This window comes from Thermobia domestica, chromosome 7 (genome assembly GCF_964235325.1).
Source record: "Thermobia domestica chromosome 7, izTheDome1.hap1.1, whole genome shotgun sequence".
Lineage (NCBI taxonomy): Eukaryota > Metazoa > Arthropoda > Insecta > Zygentoma > Lepismatidae > Thermobia > Thermobia domestica.
In genome coordinates, this window is record NC_137460.1 from 33968374 (window position 1) to 33993661 (window position 25288).

The window sequence follows — 25288 nt, forward strand, 5'->3', positions numbered from 1 at the left end:
CAAATCTTAAAAAACCTCCTCATTAGTCCCAGGACCTGCCGAAAGGCAGCATACTTCATAATAATAATAATATGGCTTATGTGTGAGACATAACAGGAAGATCAATACAGCTGATGATAGAGGGCACTCAACACTAGTCCTCGATCTAATCAGTTTTTGTTTAAGCGCTTATCACAACGGCAGATAAAGTTTTCTAGACCATTTGCATAGAAGTCCGTGTCACGTTCTCGTAGTCACCATGTGACAGCGGTTTTGACATTAACACATGCTAGATAATGGTGGCCGACCATTTTATTGCTTTAGAACAGGAAAAAGGTGAAAGTCATTGGGACTAGGTCAGGGCTGTAGAAAGGGTGCTCTGGTTGTTCCAAGCGTAACGTCAGTGGTTAAAGTACTGGATCTACCGCTGTGTCCAGGATTGACATTAATAACACTGGTCCGTCTTTCTTTGAAAGGCACAATACCACTTCCCCACACGTTGCTTTGAAATTTAGACCTCCCCTTCCACTGACTTCTGCAATATGCCAATGAATGTCAGCAAGTTTAGGGTTTTTGGCCCACAGGAACCGCATCACTGATCTCTCTTCTACTCTTGATCAATTTTCCAGACGAGTCATCATTTTTAACGTCTGCTTCTCGAGTATACCTGGTCAAAATAGGAAGTCTTCAAACCCGCACCTAGACATGCATGTTATTAATCTAGAAACAAATTTTCGTTAACTTACAGTCAATAACCTACAAGTTTTACGCTTTGTAATCTTTTATCTTCCATCATCCCTCGTGTGTGGAAACGTCGCAGATTAACTTGGAGCCATTAGCATTATTCTACGAATACAACAAGCAGTTGAATCGATTGCTACACTAGTAAATGATGCTAGTGTCAACCAATATCGACTTTAGCTGCCATCTGGAAAGAACTGATATAACTATTTGATACATTAGTATATATGTACCGTGTTATGCAAAAGTGAACTAAGCGCCAAACTTTGAAAATCCACGTAAATGCGACGATTGGTTCCTGATAAGCATTAGAACGTTTTGCACAATCGAAAAGAGAGGAAAACCAACAAATTTCCAAAAAAAGAAACATAATTTCACTTTTGATTACGGCTACATTAATGCTGGACATCAACCTTTATACGTAATTTTCTTAAAAGTATGAAAGTGGCGCTTAGTTCGTTTTCGCAGGACACGGTACATATAATCTATGGTTCTTTTTTGTGACGTTGCCACATAGTGCAATTTGCGTCTCCAGACGAGGACTCAAAAGGTATAGAAATATATATATTTTTTACTTTATTTTGACTTGTAGAATAATGCTCTGTGGTCCTTGGGCGCCATTTTTAGAATACCCGATATATATATATATATATATATATATATATATATATATATATATATATATATATATATATATATATAAATGTATCAACTTATTGTGTCCAATTGTACTTTACCTATAACAAACTTTTCCAGTTGTTATATATTTTACAAATTATAAAATATGCTTTAAATCATATCTTTAAACACCATATTCTTGGTTTTACAGTATTATTATACTTATGGCTGCGTTTCTTCTTTAACTTTCTCCCTTTCTCTTTTCAAAATAAAAGAAATTAAATTTCTAGTCACACGCTTATGCCTTGAAGGCTAATGGAGACTGAAAATTAATGAAAATAAATTATTATGAAAGAATTGGTGGAATGAGAATCATGGAGGAAACATGAGAGGTCCAAGAAAACCCACGAACAATCTACCACAAACTCACATAGCCTAGAATCGAGGTGAACACTATACCATTACATCACTGTGGCTCCCCATTTTTTTTTTTTTTTTTCCTAAAATGAAGGTAAGTGCTCTGACAAAAATGTCAGATAAAAAGATGCGGAAATTATCACCAACAAAACCTTTAAATAAAACACAACTTTAAAGTGAATTTTTATACGCTTTTATAATAAAAACTTATACGAACTGTGAATCAAACTGAGTCACAAGTAAGCAGAATTTCTGTTGATGAATTTTACTTGCGTTATCATACTTTCACACTTGCGAACACACACGTACACACACAAAAGTTCACAGTTTTCAAGTTTCTTTTGTCATGAACAGTCTTCATATCATGTTATCTTCTCTATCATCATAATCATCATTAATTAAATGGGTGTTCAAGAACTCTTCCACTGAATCAGTGTTCCATTTATCAATGGCCAGAATCTGAAAGATAAATAAAGAACAAAACATTAACGCTAAGTAATTGAGGTGAAAGGGCGAGACTTCACTTCCGATATCCCGTTTCAGTGAGGTCACTATAGTCCGCGTCACCCGAATTGACGTGTAGCATCAGCCAATAAGCTCGCTGTGGCCTGTTACCAAACTTTCAGGGAGGAATCTAATCATTCATAACTGTCCACAAATATGAACAAAATCAATTATGAATGATCAGATTCCTCCCTGAAGGTTTCGTAACAACCCACTGCGAGCTTATTGGCTAATGCTACAAGCCAATTCGGATGATGCGGAGTATAGTAGGTCAACTAGTTACAGCAACCGCTGCACATGAGAGATCGGCTTTTGATTCTCTTCTATTCCAGACATTCATACACATTGTTGACCTACCAGCGACCTCACCCCAAATGGGATATCGGAATTCAAGTATTGCTCTTGATATACATTACCGGTCAAAGTATAAAACTACCAATTCAAATTTTACTTTTGTGCAGTGGTGTATTTTAATATTTTAACGATTGGTTCTACCTATCTATATCTATATTTTATATATATATATATATATATATATAGATAGATATAGATAGATAGATAGATAGATATTGAGGAATGATAGTATGGGTTATAACAAGCAATCGTTCGAGATATCGAAGGAAAGACACTATTTCGTAGGCGCACATCTCCGGGACTAATAAAGATATCGAAGTCATTCAAAAACAGCACACGTAATAGGCATTAGATACGTATCACATTCATTACCCTCTCACAGATCCCAGTGTTACAAGCAAAATTCCGGAATTCATATTCAAATTTCTCTCTGCCCATTGAATTGAAACAATTCCAAGTTAATTGCTTTCACAACAATGCAAGCGAACGGAAAAAGTACAGAGGTGTTTTCACATATTTGTTTGGTTTTCTTCTTTTACTCTTGGCTAGGTCATGCGTGTGTATGTTTATTTATGTCTGGATATAACAACCAGTTCTAGCGAACTGGCTCAATAGCACCTGCTTTTGTGTGTCTTAGGAGGATAATATATGTGTTTATATTCACCACTGAAATTTACTTCTAGCAAAAAAAGAAGGATACTCAATTATTGCAATGTTAGAAATTTTTAAAACAAAATTAACCGACCCGATCATGAAATAACTGCCCGATCAAAGTATGTTAAACGTCAGATATTAATCCCTTTGCATAGTAGTAGTTCCTGGAATATAACTATGGCAGATGTGCCTTATTTAACATAGATAATGACGAAAGTTTACATTAGTAGTGAACGGTGTTATAAGATACACAGTGCGGTGACGTATTGAATGGTCTTTGTGTGGATTTTTTGCGTTTTCTGAGGTTAATTGCCGTGATCGTTGGAGAACATGGGCAGAGGTAAGATTTTAAGTGTTGATACACGCTCTGGAGTTATTGCACTTCCTAATGTGGGTTTTCCTAATTGCCAAACAGTTTATAAACTGGAATTGCTTCCATTTACTGTTGGCGATGCCGTCAAACGTTTCAGTAAACTGGAAAGAATGCGGACAGAAATCGAACTAGAAGGCCTCGTATTACGTCAATTGCGGATTGTACTATTTTAATGTCTGAAACACGAAGTTTACTGCATTAGAACTTTAATCAGAACTGAACCGTAATCACCCTAGAGATATGTCAGTTAGTACCGTGTAACGACGATTAAAACTCGCTCGATTCTGGGGGAGAACTGCTGAACGGAAACAAGCAAAAGGGCTTCAATGGGCCTTGAAGCACAAGAATTGGACAACAGTACATGCCAAGGTGTATTATAGACGGCAGTCAAAATTTCCCCTTTTCGGTCAACGACGTCGAGTTTATGTAAAAAAGATCTGTTCCAAAGGAGATTCATCCTCACTGTGTAATTCCGAAATGAAATCTTTGAGTTTTACATCCCACGGTTATGCCGGCTTGGCTAAAGGAAACGAGAAAATCCCGAGGAAACCCATGAACACGGTGTTTGTCCACCACAAGGTTTCCTTGGCGGGGGCTGGGATCGAACCCGGGACCCCAAGCACCAGAGGTGAACGCCCTACCACTGAGCCACCACTGAGCTACCACTATTCAGTACATGTATGCAAAATCTGAAGAGCACGGCAAGTTCCTATCTTTGATAGTTAGATGGTTATGGTAAGTAACAAAATGAAGTACTACACCGTCCGAACGTGCTCTAACACGTCGCGTCTGACAGTTTCCTTGGAGACAGCCCAGTAGATCAGATTATTGTCAAGTCTGCGAATTTGTTCATTGAAGATTAAGGTGTTCTTGGTCGAATTTCCCCATCTGTTGACATGAAATCAACAAATGCGATATTGTATTTTTCTTTATTTTGGTCACTTGTATGCTGATTAAGCTTAAAGGTGAGTAGTTCTTAATCCAAGGATAGCAAATGGAGCAATCCTGTTCTCGTTCCTAAGTAATGGAGCAATCCATAGCATCGAGTGGTGACGTTCGAATGAAACAGCGGGCTGTCACTGAATTTCTGACTGCGGAAGGTTGTACGTCCAGGAACATTCATCGCCGGCGACGAATCGTAAATACAACATTACAACCTGGAAACGAAGCGTCAGTCGTAGGAATATTGCCATACATCCTCTCCTCCGAGAGAAAAAAAAGTTGTTCCATCTGCTGGCAAAATGTTGACATTTTGCCTCATTCTGCCTGTAGTCCGGATCATGCGCCCTGCGAACTTTTGGCTCTTCTCTAAACTTAAGAATCACCTTGACAGCTAACGCTACAGCTGTGATGCGGAGGTGGAAGCAGCAGTTCGGCAATTGTGTCGCCAGCAGCCACCACAATTCTTCGCCGACGGCATGAAAAACCTTGTTTCGCGTTGGTGCAAGTGTGTTGCTCATAATGGAGACTATGTAGAGAAAATATGCCACCATACAAGGTCCATCCTTAAAGTAGTAGGACTGATTTTTTTTTCTTTTCATTTTACAGACTGACGGCGGTTACTCCACCTGTTGTTGGTTGAGGTAGGAAGAAGCGCTAGTCGGCTGCCAGCAGGGTAAAGATCGCTCGTCATCGTAACCTCTGCGAGTGACCCTCGTCACGCTGCGTCATGGCCAATCTTTTGGAACAGCGTTACGCCATCAAATTTTGCGTGAAGCTCGGTAAAACTGGGAAAGAGACTCATGAAATGATCAAGACGGCGTACGGTGATAACGCCATTGGAAGATCGAGTGTGTGTGAGTGGCACAAGCTGTTTAGGGAGGGGAGAGAAGAAGTTGAAGACGCTGCACGGCCAGGACGACCTTCGAGCTCCAAAACGGAGGAAAATGTTGCATGAGTGAAGAATTTGCTGGACAGTGACCGAAGTTTCACTGTTTGCATGATTGCCGATGAACTTGCAATTGCTAAAACCCAAGTTCACGAAATTGTGCACGAACAATTGCAAATGAGGAAAACTGTGCAAAGTTGGTGCCGCGAGTGCTGACAGGCGAGCAAAAGGACGTTCGCAAAAGGACTTCCGAGTGGTGACGTATCTGGCCCAACATAACATTGCAACCTTGCCTCAGCCACCTTATAGTCCCGACCTTGCCCCACCAGACTTTTTCCTCTTCCCCCGCCTCAAAACCACCCTGAAAGGGCATCATCACGGCTTGGTGGAAGCATTACAACCGGCCGTGACGAGGCAGCTGAACAGCATTCCAGTTTCCGCCTTCCAGGAAGCGTATGAAAACTGGAAATCCCGCTGGCAGCAGTGTGTGGATGTAGCAGGATCATATTTCGAAGAATATTAACCGTAAGTGTTATTTCTGTCAATATCTTATTTTTAATTGACTCAGTCCTACTACTTTAAGGATGGACCCTGTATGTAGCTGACATTGCAAATTTTTCACTGATACCTGTATCGGTGCTATTTGTCAAACAGAAATAATGGTATCACCTTGGAGGCATTACTTTCTTAATCACCCACGTATTAACTTCATAAGCTTGATAAAATCTGTCATATATGCAACAGGCATATCTGTTTTCGTTTAATTTTGGTAGAACTATAACAAACAAAATACGCACTTATAAGTTAATCTGTGGAGTTGAGACATAACCAACAATTATTTATTATAGCAATATAATTAGAAACACTATACGAACCTCCTCACTCATCTAGCGCCTAGCGACAGTCTCGGTGCTGGAAAGGAACGCTAAACTTCTAACATAACAAACAACAGTCCGTATGTTAGCTGCAAGAACTGACTGGAGATTTAAAATATAAGCACCATCGGACAAGAAAACTTTTCATGAATGAAATAAACTGTTTCCGTATGAAATAATAATTATTGGAATAATTTTTCTTCTGTTATTCGAACGCTTAAAGAATTCATTATTCGAATTTTAACAGCACTACTACTTACACCATATATACTATAAGTGTACCTCAGGCTTTTCAATGCTCCTATATTTCCTATATTTTATTGAAACCTCCTATATTTTTGCCCAGACGTTAATGTTGCCCAGGCAATGATCCAAACTGCATCCTTAAAGATAAATGAACTACAGAAAATTCAAGACAAGCAGAACAAAGAGAAACGGAAAATGGCAAATAAGCACATTCAGGCGCTGAAGAAATTGAAAGTGTAACTGATACCTTTACTGTTGTATATATTTCCTTAGATGCACTAAGTTCTGTGTCCAATTGTGTATTTAGATACTTACAAACCAACTCTTTGTATCAAATTTTTGTGATTTTTGAAATGAATTTTTATTGATTTTTACAATTTTTTTATTATTTGAAAAAAAAAATTAATATACGCGTAGAAATGATAGTACCTTGCAAGTGATGAAATTATTCACATCTTGGAGACGTATAGTTACAAACACTGATTTTCTGATGCAGATCCTTTTTATACTTTTCTTATGGTCGTTGCTTAGTACTGGTGAGCTACGTACGAAAACATTAAGAAACTCGAATAAAATTTTGCAACGAGATAATTACCCATTTAGTTATATTTAGAGTAGAATGTATATTCATACAACAATCTGTGTAATTTCCATGTATGTGTTTTATTATTATTATTATTATTATTATTATTTCTACCTATTGGATAATTGAAATGTTACTTTTCTCAGCTTCACGAAATCTCCTATATATTTTCGTCGTGATTTCCTATATATATATATATTTTTTTCATTAGCATTGGAAAGTTTGGTACTTACATCCTGTACATTTCCATCCTTATCCATTAGTTTAATAATTGGATCCAATCCTCTTACGTATCTGATCTTCAAATTGGGAAACTTTGACGGCCTGTCACTCTTAATGAAAGCTGGAAGTTTAAAAAAAATTAATATTCAGACTGAGATCACTCTACACTCTAAGTATTCATAAATAATTTCGTTATGTTTATAATGGCACAATTTCCCTTCACGAAATGCATGACACCAAATTTCTTTCATGCATTTAAGCGTAATTTAGTAATGAAGAATTTATAATATTATTACCATATGAGATGGTTAATTAATTATTAGCATTTAATAATTTGACAATTCATTAACGTACTAATTTATACAGAACAGCAAATAATGTTACTTATGGTGCGTCGTGGAGTTCTATTCGCAAATCTCATTGCCAGCACGTTTATTTCTCTGGATTATTTCTTGAACTGCTACATATTTATTCAAGGCTGTCCATCCCCCTTCCCCCATCCTAAGGTTTGGACGCAAAGCTGTAAATTTACCATTCCTCTCCCCCAAATTTACCGTTCTCCTCCAAAGTTACCATTCCGCTCCCTCAAATTTATCATTCTTCTCCTCCAGTTACCATTCCTCTCGAAATTTACCATTCTTTTCCCCCAAATTTACCATTATTTTGCCCAGAAGTTACCATTCTTCTTCTCCAGTTACCATTCTTTCCCAAGTTTACGACTTTGTTCCCCAAATTTACCATTCCGCTTCCTCAAATTTACTATTCTTCTCCCCTAAATTTACGATTCCCAGTTTCATTGTATTATATTCAATGAAAAATTATGCTCTCTGACCCCAAATAATTTTATGGAGTAACTGGCCCTAAACACGCCTATGGACACCCATGTATTCATGTTATTCCTTTTGTTTATAGGAAAAATAATTACTTCGTACTTCAAGTCTAAATGAAGTAGATCAGTGACTTTTCCTCCTTGGAATATTGATACATTGTATACAGAACACTTTATAATGAATGAATACTATCTGACGTATGCCGTTTTTGAAACAACAGTGTTTCCACATATAGCAAACAGTGAGGTTTGCGAAATATAGCAACAAAACACAACGTCACGACGCACCACATAGATAACTATATTTCTTGTTTTATATTATTATTAACTCGATACTGAATGCAAATGAATAATACAAACATGTCAAAAACCTATTTAACGCCCATCTTGCCTAAGGAACTTCCCTAAACTTTTTTTTAATTTGCAGCCTAGGTCCAAAGAGAACATTAGGGTTCTACGTCTAATAGTTTCGGAGATCTAGCAAAGGAAAAAAGAATAAGAAAGAAATATTTAAAACCTCATCCCCCTTACGATATGCGCAATTCCGAAAATCTCACCTTATTTGAAGCCTAGGGTGCAAGGAAAATATTTACAGAAAATTTCAAGGCCCTACGTGTTTAATAGTTTCGGATGTAGCGAACGACAGAAACCTCCCCCAACCCTCTTAGAATAAGCATTTCGCTAAATCTCCTCTTACCTACAGCTTAGAGTGCAACAGAAACATTTGCACAAAATTCTAAAGTCCTAGGCCTCGTAGTTTATAGATCTGTTGATGGGTGTGAATCAATCTGTCAGTCGGTGGACTTACTTTCTCATACAGGGTGGCCCAAAAGTAGGTATACCGTCCCGTACTGATCAGGTCACTGCATTTTATATAATTTCTGATTGTTATCCAAAGTTTCTTTATTATTTGTTCTTAATGTCTTTTTACTTTATCTTAAGCTCGGAACAGCCGAAGCAAATAAACCTATAAGCTAGAATATTATACTTGATCAATGCAAGGGTGTATACCTACTTTTGGGTCACCTTATATATATTGTGGACGTCCAAAGCCAAACTTTTATCCATGACTGTATTTTATGTCTCTCACACAAATATAATACACTCAGCACACAAATGTAACAAAGTAATATAACCAGACACCTGTTATTTAATCACCTTGTAGATTTACATGAACTACCGTCCTGTTTAAAGAGCACTGTTCTACTATTCCCACCAATTTCACTAATAAACTTTTCTACCCGGTGATGTTAGATAAAATGTTTGAGGGAAATCTCTCAACTGCTTAATAGCTTTCACTCACTGCAATTAGCATGTCGCCATCACACTCACCCACTCTCAACTCAATTATACTAAGTCTACATCAGCCGCTAGGGGCAGAAGTATTGATTCTATCTACCGGCTTTTTACACCGAATAATTTATACGTTCGTGAAACCCACCATTATGTTTTGAAGAGAACGTCATCCAGATATACTCAGCTTCGATGCGTGAAAAGGATTCTGAAGGAACAATCCTGCACCACTTCTGCACATATATTGCGCAGTAAATTTGCAGTGGTGCTTTCAATGTTTCCTCTTAGTTCATGAATTGGTGACAACTTTATAGAAAATAATCCAGGAAGAAAGGTCACATGATGCGGGCGGCCGTTTACATAACTATTTTTCGACAGAAACCATCCGCGGAACTTTTCGTGCAACAAGTCCAGAGCAATCCTTTCTAACCACCGAAGCAAAGGACATATGACGCCATTGATTACTTCTCAAACTAAATTAAACAAATAAAAACATATCATTGTAGTTTTCATTTACTTAATTTTACCATTCATAATGGTAAAACATTTATATATATGTACAAAGGAACCAAAATACTTCTTGCTATTTTTGACGTCCCCATTAATCATGCGCTCAGAGAGAAAATGAAATGACCATCGACCTTCAGTAATACAGGCATGTTGTGCACAGATAGCAGTCATAGCTCAAGTGTCGAAGAGGAACGGAAGTATCGAGGCAGTTTGTTCGCGTGTGTTTGTTGTATGATTTGAAAGCGGACCTGTCAACTGCCGCATCTAGTGACCGCATATACCAGGCGCTGAGGGAAAATGCCGTGACCGAACGCACCCCCAGACATTGATTCCTGAAATTCCATTCAGCAGATGTGAGCCTTTCGGATGAATCTCGCAGTGGACGACCACATGTGTTGGATGATGAGACCCTGAAAGCAGCCATCGAAGAGGACAGTGATCTAACGTGGGATAAACTTGCAGAAACAGGGTGTCTACTAAAACTCCAAAATCAGGGTGTCTACTAAAATTCCAAAATGAAATTTCGTGACTTTATCGTGACCTTTTCTTCACCAAATCATAAAATTTCCTAACATTTTCAAGAGCAAATTTGGGTGCGGATTAGGCCGAATTTTCATCCATGCGATAGAAACGTACTTTGCTTGCGATTTGGTAGCGTCTAAAGCCGACCATGGACATTTTTGGTGGTTAATTTCGACGTTTTATAGAACGAAATTTTCCAATCTGTACTTATATTTGTACAGTTTAAAAAAACCGTGACCCAAAAGGTAAATTTCGTGACTTTCATGAGCGTTTTTTGATTTTGTGACATTCGTGACCGATAGACACCCTGAAAATGAAATTTCGTGACCCTTTCTTTCCCAAACCATAAAATTTAGTAACATTCTCAAGAGGGAATTTGGGTGCGAATTACGCCAAATTTTCTTGCATGCGATAGAAACGTGTTTTACTGCGATTTGGTAGCGTTTAAACCCGACCATAGACATTTTTGGTGGTGAATTTTGATGTTTTATAGAATAAAATTTTCCAGTCTGTACTTATACTTGAACAGATATATATATATATATATATATATATATATATATATATATATATATATAAATATAAAAACTAAATTTCGTGACTTTTTCTTGACTTTCATGACCGTCTTCTGATTTCGTGACTTTTGTGACCAATAGACACCCTGAGAAAGGTTTCATGCTTTCGCTGAAACAGACAGACTGCACCTGTATGGGATAGGAAAGCCATACAAGTTAAGCAGCAAGTGGATACCCCACAGACTGTTGGCAACCAACAAGGAACGAGTGACAGTGTGTTTGTCCTTGCTCACTTAGCACCTAAACACACCCACCTTCGATCGATTGCTAACTGATGATGAAGAGTGGGTCCTCTGCGACACTTCCAACCGTACCAAACATTGCCTGTCGCCACATGGCCCTGTTTCTTACATCTCAAAACCACCTTTGCACCTACGAAAGGTTATGCTCTTTGTATGGTGGAATTGTCGGCAAGTGATGCATTACGAGGTTCTTCCACCTGGTCAGACCATGACTGCTAACCTCTACTCTCCGCAGTTGCAAAGGGTGCACTGTGCATTGCAGCAGAAGGAACAGACATTGGTGAATCGCAAAGGTGCACTGTTCCTCACGACAATGCCAAGCCATATGTGGCAAAGAACCCGGGAAACATTTCAGCAACTTGGCTGGGAGATACTGTGCCATGCACCATATTCACCGGATCTTGCGCCAATATATTACCACCTATTTTAATCCCTCGATAACCAGCTTCGTAGGAAATCTTTTGCAAATGAGGAAGACCTGTGGAACGCACTCATGGACTTATTTGCATCCACAACCGTCGAGTTTTATCACCAGGGTATTGTGCAGCTGTACGAACGTTTTATCTATTGTCCTATTTTGTTTGAATAAAAACAGTACTTTAGGCCTCGCCACGGAAAGCTGAAAATTTCGGTTGGTTGGATAAGGGTTTAACGTCCACTTCAGCACCAAGGCTATATAAGACGTAGATCTACAGTTTAAGGTGGAATCCGAACCACCATAATTCGTTCATGTTTAATCTGATTTTCTTTTCTTAACTGATTAAAGCAAATACAGAAATCAAACTTACCTTGAATCTGAGGATATGCACCGAACTTGCAAGTGCATACTTCAAGTTGCGCTCGTGGATACCGCTTAATTACATCGCCACTTTCATCTCTGTGGCAACATTGTTTGCAATGGTCTCTGTAAAATGTAACAATATTATCGTTATTTACTTGTTTTCATGACACTACAATTTAATTAAGGTAAAAAATGCGGAAAATCAAACAAGATGAAACGTCCCAATTCCATCAGATCAAATCTTGAATAAGAATCGACTCTTCTTGATCTTAAGTACATTCTAGAACAACACATCTATTTTCAGAAGTCCCAAGTTTGCTAGATGTTATCTGTAATATCACCCTGTAGATTCGTGTCGAATCACCAAGAGAGTTTTAGATAAAATTCACGTTTTTATTTTATTTTTTTTTCTCCTCCTGATCATGCGAAAGGAAAACTTTCACTAACGCGATTTAAATGGCTTTAACAGTGTTGCCATTTCCAATGTAATTGTACCAGACACAAACAAGAGTATATACAGGGTGTATCAAAAAGGACTTTACAACTTTGAAAACTCATATTGATTTATTCTTTTGTATTACAGACATGGTTTTGGTGTCATTTTGTAGCAAAATACATCAAGTTTTGACTCACGTAGTACAGTAGTTCAGAAACAAGCCACCGCAAGCGCTAGCGACAGTTGCAGCAAAGATGACTGCCTTTACTGGTCCCGAGTGTGCTAGCTGTGGGTTTTACTTTGAAGAATCCAAGTCTACGACAACTGTGCAACGTAATTTTCGTACAAAGTATAGTAATGATCCTCCCAGTAGGCCTGCTATTTATCAGTGGCTTAAGTTTTTTTTATTATTATTATTGAAAAAATAGATGTTCGGTAAGAGAACAAATCTTCATGTCATCCTTGTAGTCTGAAGATGTTGTAGAACACGTGTGTGTGCAGCATCACCAACAGAAGTCACATTAAACCTCTTTAGGTATACGGTTAAAAAGATGTATTTTGCTATAAAATGACACCAAAACCATGTCTGTAAGCTAAATAAAAAAATAGAAATGAGTTTCCAAAGTTTAAAGTGTTTTTTCATAGACCTCTCTCTCTCTCTCATATATATATATATATATATATATATATATATATATATATACAGGGGATAGACAAAAAGATCTCAAAACACTTCATACAGGACACGTAAGTTTGGCCCTCCACTGGACAACACGTGTTGGGGTTGCCGATCGTTTGTTGTTTTCAATGCGTCATGTGGACCTTCCTCTTCTGTCAGCAGTAACCCGTTCACCTATGAGTGTCGTGGTCTGAAAGTGGTGCGGTAAAATGGGCGACCTGACAGACTTACAAAGAGGCATGATCGTTGGTGCCCGTCTGGTTGGAGCTTCAGTGGCAACAGTGGCGAACATTGTGGGGGTATCGAAAGGCACTGTATCCAATGTCACGAGGGCATACACAGTTCATGGCCAGACGACGTCTGCAAAGCACAACAGTGGTCGAAAGACAATCCTGTCAGATAGGGACCGGAGGGCATTAAAACGAATTGTAGCAGGTAAAAAGAAGACCACTGAAATGAAAATTACGTCTGAACTCAATTCCGGATTACAGGATCCGGTTTTATCGAAAACAGTGCGACGGGAACTTCATAAAATGAAAATTCATAGCAGGGCCGCTATCGCCAAACCCCTGGTCCAGCAGTAAATGCGAAGAGGCGTATCCAGTGGTGCAAGGACCACAAGGCATGGACTCATGAGCAGTGGAAACACCTAATGTGGTCCGATGAATCGACCTTCACCTTGTTTCCAACAACCGTGTTTACGTATGTAGAACACCGTCGCATGCCTATGATACAGACTGTCTGCTCCCAACTGTAAAGCATGGGGATGGTTCTGTTACAGTATGGACAGTGATATCTTAGTTTTCCGCAGGTCCCATCATAACCCTGCATGGAAGATGAATGCTAAGGCGCATGAGGCCATTTTGGGAGACCAGGTTCTACCCTTGGCCCAAATATTGTTCCCTGATGGTGATGCCATCTACCAAGATGATTTGGCACCCTGTCACGCTGCAAAAACGGTGAAATCATGGTTTGAGGAGCATGACCAGGAGCTATCACACCTCCCCTGGGTCTTACAATCACAAGATCTGAACATCATTGAGCCATTGTGGTCTGAGTTAGAAAGGCGTGTTCGGTCTCATTACCCTCCACCAACATCCATTAAGGAACTGGAGCATGTTTTGGAGAAACAATGGTACAAAATTCCACATACCACGATTCAAGAACTGTATACGTCCATTCCACGTCGGATCAAGCTGTTATGGACGCAAAAGGGGACCCCACACCAAACTAGGTATGATTTTCACACTTTTGCAAACGATTTAGATTTTTTGTCCAACCCCGATATATATATATATATATATATATATATATATATATATATATATATATATATATATATATATATATCCTGATAAGCGGTTAACAAAGGATATATATATATATATCCTTTGTTAACCGCTTATCAGGAGCTTATTACACTGGTGCACTACTTTCACACAAAATCTTTAATGGAAAAGAAAACGACGGAGCATGTAGCGGTGCACCTTGCTTCTGAATGATTTCTATGAAGTATTTGAAATTATTTAAAATGACGCGAAAATAAATGATTTTTGGTAATGCACAACCACATTAACATTACAACTGTCACTGAAGACATGCCTGTCTTATGTGGATTAGAAGCACACACAATATGTAACACAAAGTCAGTATTAGAATTCCTGTAATATCATACTTCCTTGTTGAAAGTATCTTTATTATTATATTTGTTATACACTATATGTCTCATGGCTGAATTTATATTCCATAATCGACTTATGAGACAAAGTAGAAGAAATACATATTTTGCTAGATGCTATCCCAAGTTTGCTTTCTTGTTTAGGAATACTACCTACATATCCAATAGTTCATGATAATGAAATAGCAATTCAAATCAAGGACGAAGTGAAGGTTTCTCTCTAAAATATTACTAAACAGTTTTTTAGGGGCCCCTTTTAAAGGTAATATGCCGGTTTTTCATTTGGTTTGCCTGGATGACACGGACGCAATCATCAAAGAAATATAGCAATTTCTACCATTTTTTCATATTTCCGGAATGGTTTGAGATATAGAATTCTGTAAACGGTATTATGATCTTTATATTTATTGTAAACCAATTAAGTAATTGGATTTGATACTTATTTAAATACCTTTACAAAATAAAATCCTTTGAAAAAAAAAGTCAAATTTTCAATTCCTGATAACTTGGCTTATACTTGTTTGAAATATGTTATATAACGACTGTGGTATTCGATATTAATGTACTTTGTATGTGCATTACCCCGTCCGTACTACAGAATTATTTAAAGAAACGGGAAATTTTGAACGTTGTGCTGGCAACAGTGGGCGTTTGGTAACACTGGATAACGTACGCAAGCCTATCAACGACACCCTGCCATTTAGTTATTATGAATGCTTGGAGTGGTAATTTTAGATATTGAGCACAAGACAATCCTATGGAGCTACACCAGCGTTCATTGCATAGCAACAAAGTTACTGCGTGGTATGCTATGTCATCATACGGTGTAATGGGCCTTAATTTTTTATTTATTTATTTTTTTGAGAACGAGAATAGCCATAAGATAACAGTCAAATCGAATCATTATGTCACTATGCTTGAAACCTTTGTTGTGCAACAACTACCGAGATTTCCACACATTATTTATCTACACAACCGTTTTGCAACAAGATGGATCGCCGTCCCACAAAGTACGAATATCGACGGGTGCTGTAGGCCAATTGTTTAGAAAAATGGTGACATTCAATAGCCTCCCAGATCCCCTGATTTTTCAGATTGTGATTTCTTTTTGTGGGGTCATCTTAAAAGGAAAGTGTTCCTTAGTCGACCTGCTACAATGGAAGAATTAAAAGCCAAAATTAGAGAAGCAACTGCCGAAATTACAGTTGAGATGAACGTTAAACTATGAACAATGTAACAAAGAGACTGCATAAATGTTTGTATGGAGACGGAGCTCGCCTGCAAGATGTCATCATCAAAAAATAAACTGTACTGTATGTATTCTAAAATTAATTTTTTTTTACAATTAAATGAGATTATTATTTTTTTTTTACGATTTGTTTTCATGAAATCATTTCATTTTCAAAATTTCCCGGCTTTTTTTTTTCTTTTTTTTTTTTTTGAATCACCCTGCAACATTTGGTCGTTTATCGAAGTTTGTGATACTGTAACGTTCTTAATTTGCGACAGTGCTAAAGAAGTGTGGAATTGTAAATTTTCATATTACACGAGAAGTTGAAATATGTGTTAGCCTGATGTAGTGTCACTGGAAAGGAGATGCTCGTCAAATTTTAACGCCTACAAATGGATATTTTCTTGTACAAGAAAAGCAAAAGTTAATAACAATAGTATATATTCCAATCTATTTCGTGTTGACATTTTCTCTTTTTGTACAAGAAAACATCCATGTATAGACGTTGAAATTGAAGAGTATCTCATACTTTTCATACTTTTGCGAAAAAATTACATTGGCCCTTTTAGATCCAACCCCCCCCCCCCCCCCACACACACACACGAATAATTTGTATATATATAAAACTTTAAGTTGCATTGTGTTGCAGAGTATGTCAATGTACTTCTTCCGATATTTGCATGAGTTACAATTATAAATTAGAGAGTTCTAAAAATACAAATTATTCGTCATATAGAGTATGTTAAAACGATGATAATACATTGTTCCATAAATGATCTTCACATTTAATCAAAGTTATAAAATAATTAAAAGAATGCTTGTTCGTTTAATTTGATTTCAGTTTAACGTCCTTTTCAGCAGCGAGGTTACACGAGACGTGAACCTACATCTTAACTTGGAATCCGAACATGAGCTCCAGCCGGGAGTCGAATCCAGATCTCCCACGTCATGCTCTTAGCACGGGAAGGATAAAGTTTTAACAAAATATTGGAAGATAATTTTTTGTGGTAAAAAAAAAAAAAAAAAAAAGTTCACTGGAGTTATGTAAATGCTCAGTCCGTATGACATACAGCTGACGTTTTGGAAAACTCTATATAATCAGTTTAGAGTGAGGAATATTTATACAAAACTAGCGTTGATTATCCGCTTCGTTGGGTTGAAATTAAATTTTAAATGAACAGTGGATGGTGGTCCTTATCAGCGTAAAGGAAGTCACACATACGCAATCCAAAAATGCATACTTCATTAACGTTCAATGGGTGTACAGTAGAGACCTGCACGGGCCGGGCCTGTCCCGAAGCCCGGCCCGGCCCTGGGCGGGCCGATTGTATTATTTCTTTGGGCCGGGCCGGGCTTGGGCGGGCCGACACTGATTTCTCTTCAGTTCGGGCCGGGCTGGGGCCGATTAATTGCAATTCTTGACATTCGTTAAACGATAATTAGAATAAAGGCAATCGTTGAAGAAGTGTGCCCGTGAATGTTACAAAATGAAACTTCGAAAATTTATCGGGCCCGGGCAGGGCCTGGGCCAAGAATTTTAAAAAACTTATCGGGCCGAAAATCTCCAAAACTTTTCGGGCCCGGGCTGGGCCGGGCCTACGTACATTTGGGCTGAATTGGGCTCGGGCCGAAACATTCGGCCCATGCAGACAGAGTATTTAATACAGGGTGGAACTCACAGACATGCCATCAACCGAATTTTGAGATATGCTCTGACTTTATGATTGGTCAAAAGTAGGCAAACAATAAGTCTTGATAGAGTGAACACGGAATCCTATGGCGCGATGTCGGAAGTGTTAAGTATCGTCAGCAGCACAGTCTCTCGTACTCGGGAAAACGCATGGTGTGATGTTTTCTTTCACGCTTATAAGTGAAGAAAACTTGAAATATACGTGACGAAATACACGTCATCACACGTTATTACGAACACAAAAAACATGGAGATGTCGGTTTCCAACACTTCTGCCTTCCCTCCGAAGCATTGGATGTCCATTGTTGTCAAGGTTTACCTCCTGCCTACTTTGAACCATTCTTGAAATCAGGATATATCAGAAAACTCTATTGACAGCATATCTGAGAATTACACCCTGTAAGGAATACCCTCTACACCTATTGACAATTGATGAAATATACACTTTTGTATTGTGTAAGCGTGGTATCCTTTACGCTGATAAGAACCACCATCCAAAGTTTCTGGAATTTGAAATAGGGCCTATTGAAATTTGGCTTTTTCGCGATTTTGGACAGCCCTAGGTCTGAAACTATGCACTTTTCGCCATAGGTCTATATAAACTTTTGCTCTTATTTTGATGTGAGGAATCACCTCTTCCAGTTTGTCGGTATAGTTCATTAACACCATATATATATATCTATATCTACATCTATATCTATATCTATATATATATATATATATATTCCAAAATTCTACTCCTTATAGTTTCAGAGACCTGGAGAACGTCAGGAAAACCTTCAAAAGCCTTCTTTTCTTCCCTTACGATCGAATCTTGCGAACTTCCGTCTAGTCTTCAATCTACGATACGATATTTTTCCTGTAAAATTTGAAGGTTCTTCTTCCAATAGTTTCGGAGATCTAGTACCGAGTGAATCAGTAGATTTATTCTTATAGATCTGAGAGTTGAATCAAGATGTTTCTTTCTTATTGTTTATTGGCTAGAAGAATTGTATCGACCTTAACTGTTATATTTTAAGCAGAAAATATTAAAGTTCATTAAGGGTAATGTAATTACATTAGGGGAAATGATCAAATAAAATTCTTTCATCACCAAACAGAATATAAAAGTTACTATTTGGAAGGCAAGGTTAATTGAGAAAAATGAAATGAAATCTTTTAGTTTTACGTCCTATGGTTACGCCAGCTAGGCTAAAAGAGACTGTGATGATAAGAAATGAAGGAAGTGGAAGAAAACAGGAGAACCCCGAGAAAATCCACGCACACAGTGTTTCTCCGCCACCAAGTTCACTTGGCGCGAGATGGGATCGAACCAAGGACCCCGCGCACCAGAGGTGAACGCTCTACCACTGAGCCACCACGGCCCCCAAGGTTGAGTATTTTCGAGGTGATTTATGACTGTAACCAGACTTACATATGGATGACAAAGAGAAATATGAACACTAGAATAGAAGAAAATATAAGGAACTCCAAAGATACAACACTAGCAGTTTCAGGACACTCTAAACATCTAGATCAATTTAAGAATTTTTTAAAAGTAAATATATTAAATAAAATTTTCTCATTTATGGAAATATAGTCTACGATTCTTATTTTATTAGGACAAAGGACCACAATTAAATCTGGACAAAAGTACCTGCATAAGCAATGGGAATATACGTATAGTTAACGACAAATAAAGTTTTCACAAATAATTAGGCATCAAAATTTTAGTTGGAATCAACTAAAGAACGTCCATTATGGAAAAATTCCAATACTAACTGTATAATGGCAACACTAAACATTTCAAAAATTGCAAATGGCAGACACATATGGTTGATTTTTCAGTGTTTTAAAACTTTATTTTTCAATTTTGGATATTATACAGCTTTACTATTTATATTTTTGTCATTTTAAATGGTAGTTTTGTGTTTTCTGGAAACCGAAAAGTTAGAAGAATGTAAATACGAAATAACTCGGTGTTATTACGAGAAAATGTCCTTTAAAAAGTTCTCAGCAGAAGACAGAACAAAATGTCGCAGAATATCATTAAACAATGCCATAGAGGTTAATAACTACTTTTATCATTCAATATATATACAGTGTGGCGCACAAAATGTCATACTATTTGCTTTGTTCATTACACATGTATTTATCATGAAAATATTAGAAAATTAGTGCAGAATTAAATGTATGAGCACGGAAATTTATTTCAATGTAGTATGTATTCAGTGTGATCACCATTTTGTTTCACAATCTCTTGCAAGAGAACTTTTACACTTGTCACAACCTTCATGCACAAGTCTTCCGAAATTAGACGGCACAACAGCATGATGAGAGCTTGAGTTGAGCTGCACTTGCAGGCTTTCTTGCGAAGGCATTATCTTTCAAGTAGCCCCACAAGAAGAAATCACATGGATTGATGTTAGGGCTATACGGGAGCCACTGTCTCTCACCTTGGTGACGCTCAGGAAACCGATGTGACATTACTCATCTATCAAACATGTCATGTCATACAGGCAATCAAGAACATTTGCAGTGTGTGGGGGGCGGATTCCGTCTTGCATGAACCATTGAGTCTGTAATAGGAGACGTGTTGCCAAGAGTTCTGGAATCTTTTCCAACATGTCCTTATATCGATCTTTGTTACCGCCTCACCAAAGAAAAATATTTTCAGTGGTACGGACATTTGGTTCGCGCCGTCGATTCTTCTTCACCACAGAGTCAGTTGTTTCAAATTCACGGTACAATCTCTGAATAGTCTGTTTACATGGAGCCTATTTTGTACGAAAGTGTGTATAAAAAAGTGTTTGTGTCGCTACAAAACTTGTTTCTGTAAAAAACAGTGTAACTTTCACCTCCTGTTCAACACTCAATCTGCTCTTATTGCACCATCTTAAAAAAATGCTGTTTGTCGCCAAGTAAATATTCGATACTAGCTTCTCATGGCATCTACCGGATTTTCCATAAAACAAAGTATACGAATACAAGTTTTCAACATTCCATCTATAATATTACATACATAATGAACAAAACAAATGGTATGACATTTCGTGGGCCACTCTGTATATATAATCTGTGGCTTGCGTCTAAAAGAGCCAATGTTACTTCTTGGCAAAAATGAGATACGCTTAAAATTTAACGTCTATAAATGAATGTTTTCTTGTACAAGAAGAGCAAATGTCAACACGAAATAGTTTGGAATATATACCATTCATATTAACATTTGCTTTTCTTGCTAAAGAAAATATCCATTTATAGGCGTTAAAATTTGACGAACATTGGCCCTTTTAGACCCAAGACGCTACAGATATATTATATATATAATGCTATAATATGCAAACTTTAAAGTATTAATATTGCTCTTCCATAAGATCCTCTCTGAGTTCTATATTCAAGAAAGTAGACTTTTAACTAAATTAGGTAAGATTATATAACTTACTTTAAAATATCTAAATCAAATTTTCCTAGTTGATCACATGATGAACACAACAGGTTAGCCTTGTTAAGGCCTAACGCCCAGCAATCTTCAGCCGTGAATTCACTGGATGTAATTGTTACCTGCAAATACGCACCCAGAAATTTATTATATCAAACACAAGGTTTTGCTTTCAGAATGCAATATTACTAGCTAATTTTTTTTAAACATGGTTACAAATGGACATGATCTTTCTTTATAGTGACAAATTTAGACATTTTTTTTTTTTTTTTTTTTTTTTTTTTTTTTTTTTTTAAATAGAAACTTGATTCTCTAGCTATTTGATTGCAGACATAAACATTAAGGAATGAGATATTTGGATTCAGGTTGGTTAGAGAAAACAGATAATTACGGAAGTGAATGATTTGTTGGCTGGATTTGAAATGAAATGAAATACTTCAGTTAATCGTCCCACGATTATTCCCTTTCGGCTAAGAGAGACTATGCTTAAATCAAGTGAATGATGATGGAAGAACTGGTGAAACGAAAACCCACGACACGATGTTGTCCACCACAAACTTACTGGGCCGGGGATCGAGCACCAGAGGAATCACTCTACCACTGAGCCACTTTGCTCCTTTGGTTGGAATTGAGTTTAGCGTTCCTTTTAGTAGCGAGGATATACAAGACGTAGACCTATAGTTTAACGTGAGGTCCGAACAACATGAGCTCCCGTCAGGGATAGAACTAATTTCCCGCGCGGAAGAGAAGTGAATGATAGAAGAACTGGTACAATGAAAATAGGAACGAAATGGCGGGTCGCTACAAAAACCCACAGATACGATGTTCTTCCATCAGAAGCTCACATAGCATCGCGTCCGCGGATTTTCTCGGGGACTTCCCGTTTCATCCCTCATTTTTTGAAAGTCATTCATTTCCAATTATCACCGACTTCTTTAGCTCAAATGGCATAAAAGGGGCACGGTGGCTCAGTGGTAGTGCGCTTACCTCTAATACGTGGGGTTCCTGGTTCGATTCCCGGCCTAGTAAGTTTGTGGTGGACAACACTGTTTCCCTGTGCTTACTCGGGCCACTCATTTCCACCCATTCCTCATTCCATCAATTCCCCCACCATCATTCACTTGCTTCAATTATCGTTTCCCTTAGCCTAAGGGACATAAACGTGGGGCGTTAAACTGAAAGAAAAATGTTTAAACGGCATAAACATGGAACGCTTAACTAGAAAATTTTTATTTCACTAACTTACATGTGCTGGGATAGAAACAGCAACTCATTGCATTAGGGGTAAGCACTACACCATTAAGCCACCATGCATTCAAATGTACTGTGGCAGTACTAATCTTAGATTTTATTTTCAAGTTAAATCTGATTCTCATTTGAAGGGTAAGGGAAAAAAAGAAGGAATGTCACAAAACTGCATTTTCGAGAAAACCGCGTAAGAAGAATAGGGTTAGTTATATCTTTTGCCCCTTTCTACATGGACATTTTTACATCTACGTATGCATGGCATATACAGTCAAATAGTACCAAGAATCACCAACAGATAGGACAAAGCACCCGAAAAAGCACATACATGGACATTCCTTGTTTTTTCCTCCTTACCCTTCATTTTTAGTTCATGAAATAAGAAAATACGAAAATAAGTTCATTTGTAAACAATTGTATCTGAAGAATTAGATCACTATGTAACTGTTCTACAATCATGTCTGTGAATTTGTCTTATGCGCTTATGACAGCTTTACTTACATAATTGAACTCATTACGAAAAGCTAGCACAGACATACTTGAATTCCGAAATTTGTTCTGGAACTTCTGGAACCCGGACTCAGAATACTTTATTACTGCACGTGGCTTTACGTCACGTCCACGAGCTATTAGATTATCAACCTCAGCAAAGATCCTGATATAAAAGATTAGGCAATTTCAAGAAAAGGGGAGTTCCGACAGATCCGGGAGTTGATGCAGTTTAGGTAGTTCATGGAGTTGGATCAGTATCTCTATCTATCGTCATCATGGACATAACAACTCCTATCAAGTTTAATACCGCCGAAACAATAGGTGTTCGGCATAACCACTATGAGCCTTATGCAGAGTCGTTTTGACGTATGATTAGCGTCATACTAAAGGCCTGACTACTGCAGGAAATATATGTTAGTCGAACTCTTTAGTATGGCACTAATCACGCCTTAGACAACTCTGCATAAGGCCTTATTAACTAGTAGTCATCAGGCCTATATAAAGGACTACTAGTCATCAGTACTCTGTATCCGAGGTAATAATTCGCCAGCAACTAGAACCACATCAGGGTCGGAGCTGAGCAGCAATCAATAGCAAGTAAATGGAAGCTTCATCCTTATCAGAACATACCAGGTATGTGTTAGAGAAATCTGTTTGTGCTAGGCTTACCGAATGCATAAGATAATTCATTCACAGACACATAAATTCACATTAAAAATTAACTCTATTAAAGCTCTTTTTAAGTTTGATATATGAGATTTAATTATTGTACCTCTCGCTATACACCCCCAAATTAGAACCTAGAATTAGAGAATAATTTCATATAACAACAGTACAACATAGTAATTGCTCGTTCTTATGAAATATTTCGCTTTCTTGCCTCATCGCTGTGATAGAGGATACAACTTCGAAACTAACATTTACAATTTGTAAACACGTTTGTTCCGTTTTGAAGAGATCCTCTGCCAAATATCAGTCGAAGTAGTGTCACTGCTATCCTTATAGATGAAGGCGAATTGGGGGCGGAGCCTTCAATAGAATTTCTGAACGTTAATACGCAAACTTATATTTCACTCGTAACACTATAAAAGTGGTGTTTGAAGGCGGAGCGACCAACCTTGACATCACAACTCTCATATGACTGCTGTTAATAACTGATAGATGTTTTACGATGCATATTTAAAAAGCTAAAGCGGAAGGTAAAACAACCACAAGTGTGAAAACACCTTATAATTTGATGGAATATAAAATCTTCAATTTATCTTCATTTTATGTTGTAATAAAAAGAAATACTTGATACAGTTTATGCAAGAATAAGTGTTTTAAACATTTAAAACTCCAAGTGTAAAGTTAGAAGTAAGATTATGAACGCCTTTGATGCATTGTTCTGCTACCTGCGTTCCGCGCGGAGTCGAAGTACTAATCTCCTTATAAAGGTACCTGATACAGATGAAAAGTTATTTTATAGGCAGTTATGAACAGAATGATAATTTTATTCGAAGAATCGTAACTTCTGTTCAATTATTTCTGTATACATACCCATAACGGTTAACTCATCCTTAAGTGAACCTGCAACAACGCAACTCATCCAAAAAAAGGAACATTTGTTAAAGGTACTGAGAGTAGATTCTGTGAAGAAACAAGTAAGTACACGAAAGTGTCATTATTTATTCGCATTAGTTGGGATTGAAGGTTTTGCGGATAATCAAACATGCGTTTATTTAACAAACAAAATCACACAAAGTAAAGATTTACTTTTCTTACAATATACTGTACTTTATATAAAGAACACAAGTTCTCAGTTATTCAAAGAAACACTCTCACAAAAATACAAAAATGCTTTTAGTACTATACTGCTTGTTTCTGATAAGAACAAAAGATTGACGAATTCAAATATGATTGACGGGTGTTCTTACCCCTTCAGCTAAATATCTGAGGAGTCCGTTCTGAATTTTGCTTCTGCAGGATTGTTGGTATTAAATACATAAATAAAAATAATCCAAATTATGAGTTAAGTGCCGAGTGCGGATTTACTGTACTGATCTACATATTTGTGAAATTTAGAGAGCAAAGGAGTGTTCCAAAAGTGCCCAATTTTCCCGTTTGCGTTGCGCGCATACAAGTTGGTGTGGGAACAGGTCGTGGCCTAAGACGTATACGTATAAACAATGGTGGCCATAGCTCAGTGGGAATAGGACCAAAATGAGTCAACAATACAATGGAAATGCCCATAAGGCACCCACGTTTTTGACATATTTTGTTTATATTGCCCA

The 25288-nt window shown here is 37.5% G+C and overlaps 1 protein-coding gene across 1 annotated transcript in view; it reads right to left on the reverse strand.

Annotated features, from left to right (window-relative positions):
- Window positions 1-1925: 1925 nt before the first annotated feature.
- LOC145690002 (selenoprotein F) overlaps window positions 1926-25288 on the reverse strand; it is a 35196-nt gene continuing 11833 nt past the window's right edge. Inside the window, exons 2-5 of the mRNA XM_081764473.1 lie at window positions 21282-21400; window positions 12154-12269; window positions 7406-7515; window positions 1926-2214 (exon numbers count right to left, since the gene is read on the reverse strand). Of these exons, the coding sequence (XP_081620599.1) occupies window positions 2113-2214; window positions 7406-7515; window positions 12154-12269; window positions 21282-21400 (447 nt within the window). The 3' untranslated portion in view covers window positions 1926-2112. The remainder of the gene's footprint in view (window positions 2215-7405; window positions 7516-12153; window positions 12270-21281; window positions 21401-25288) is intronic.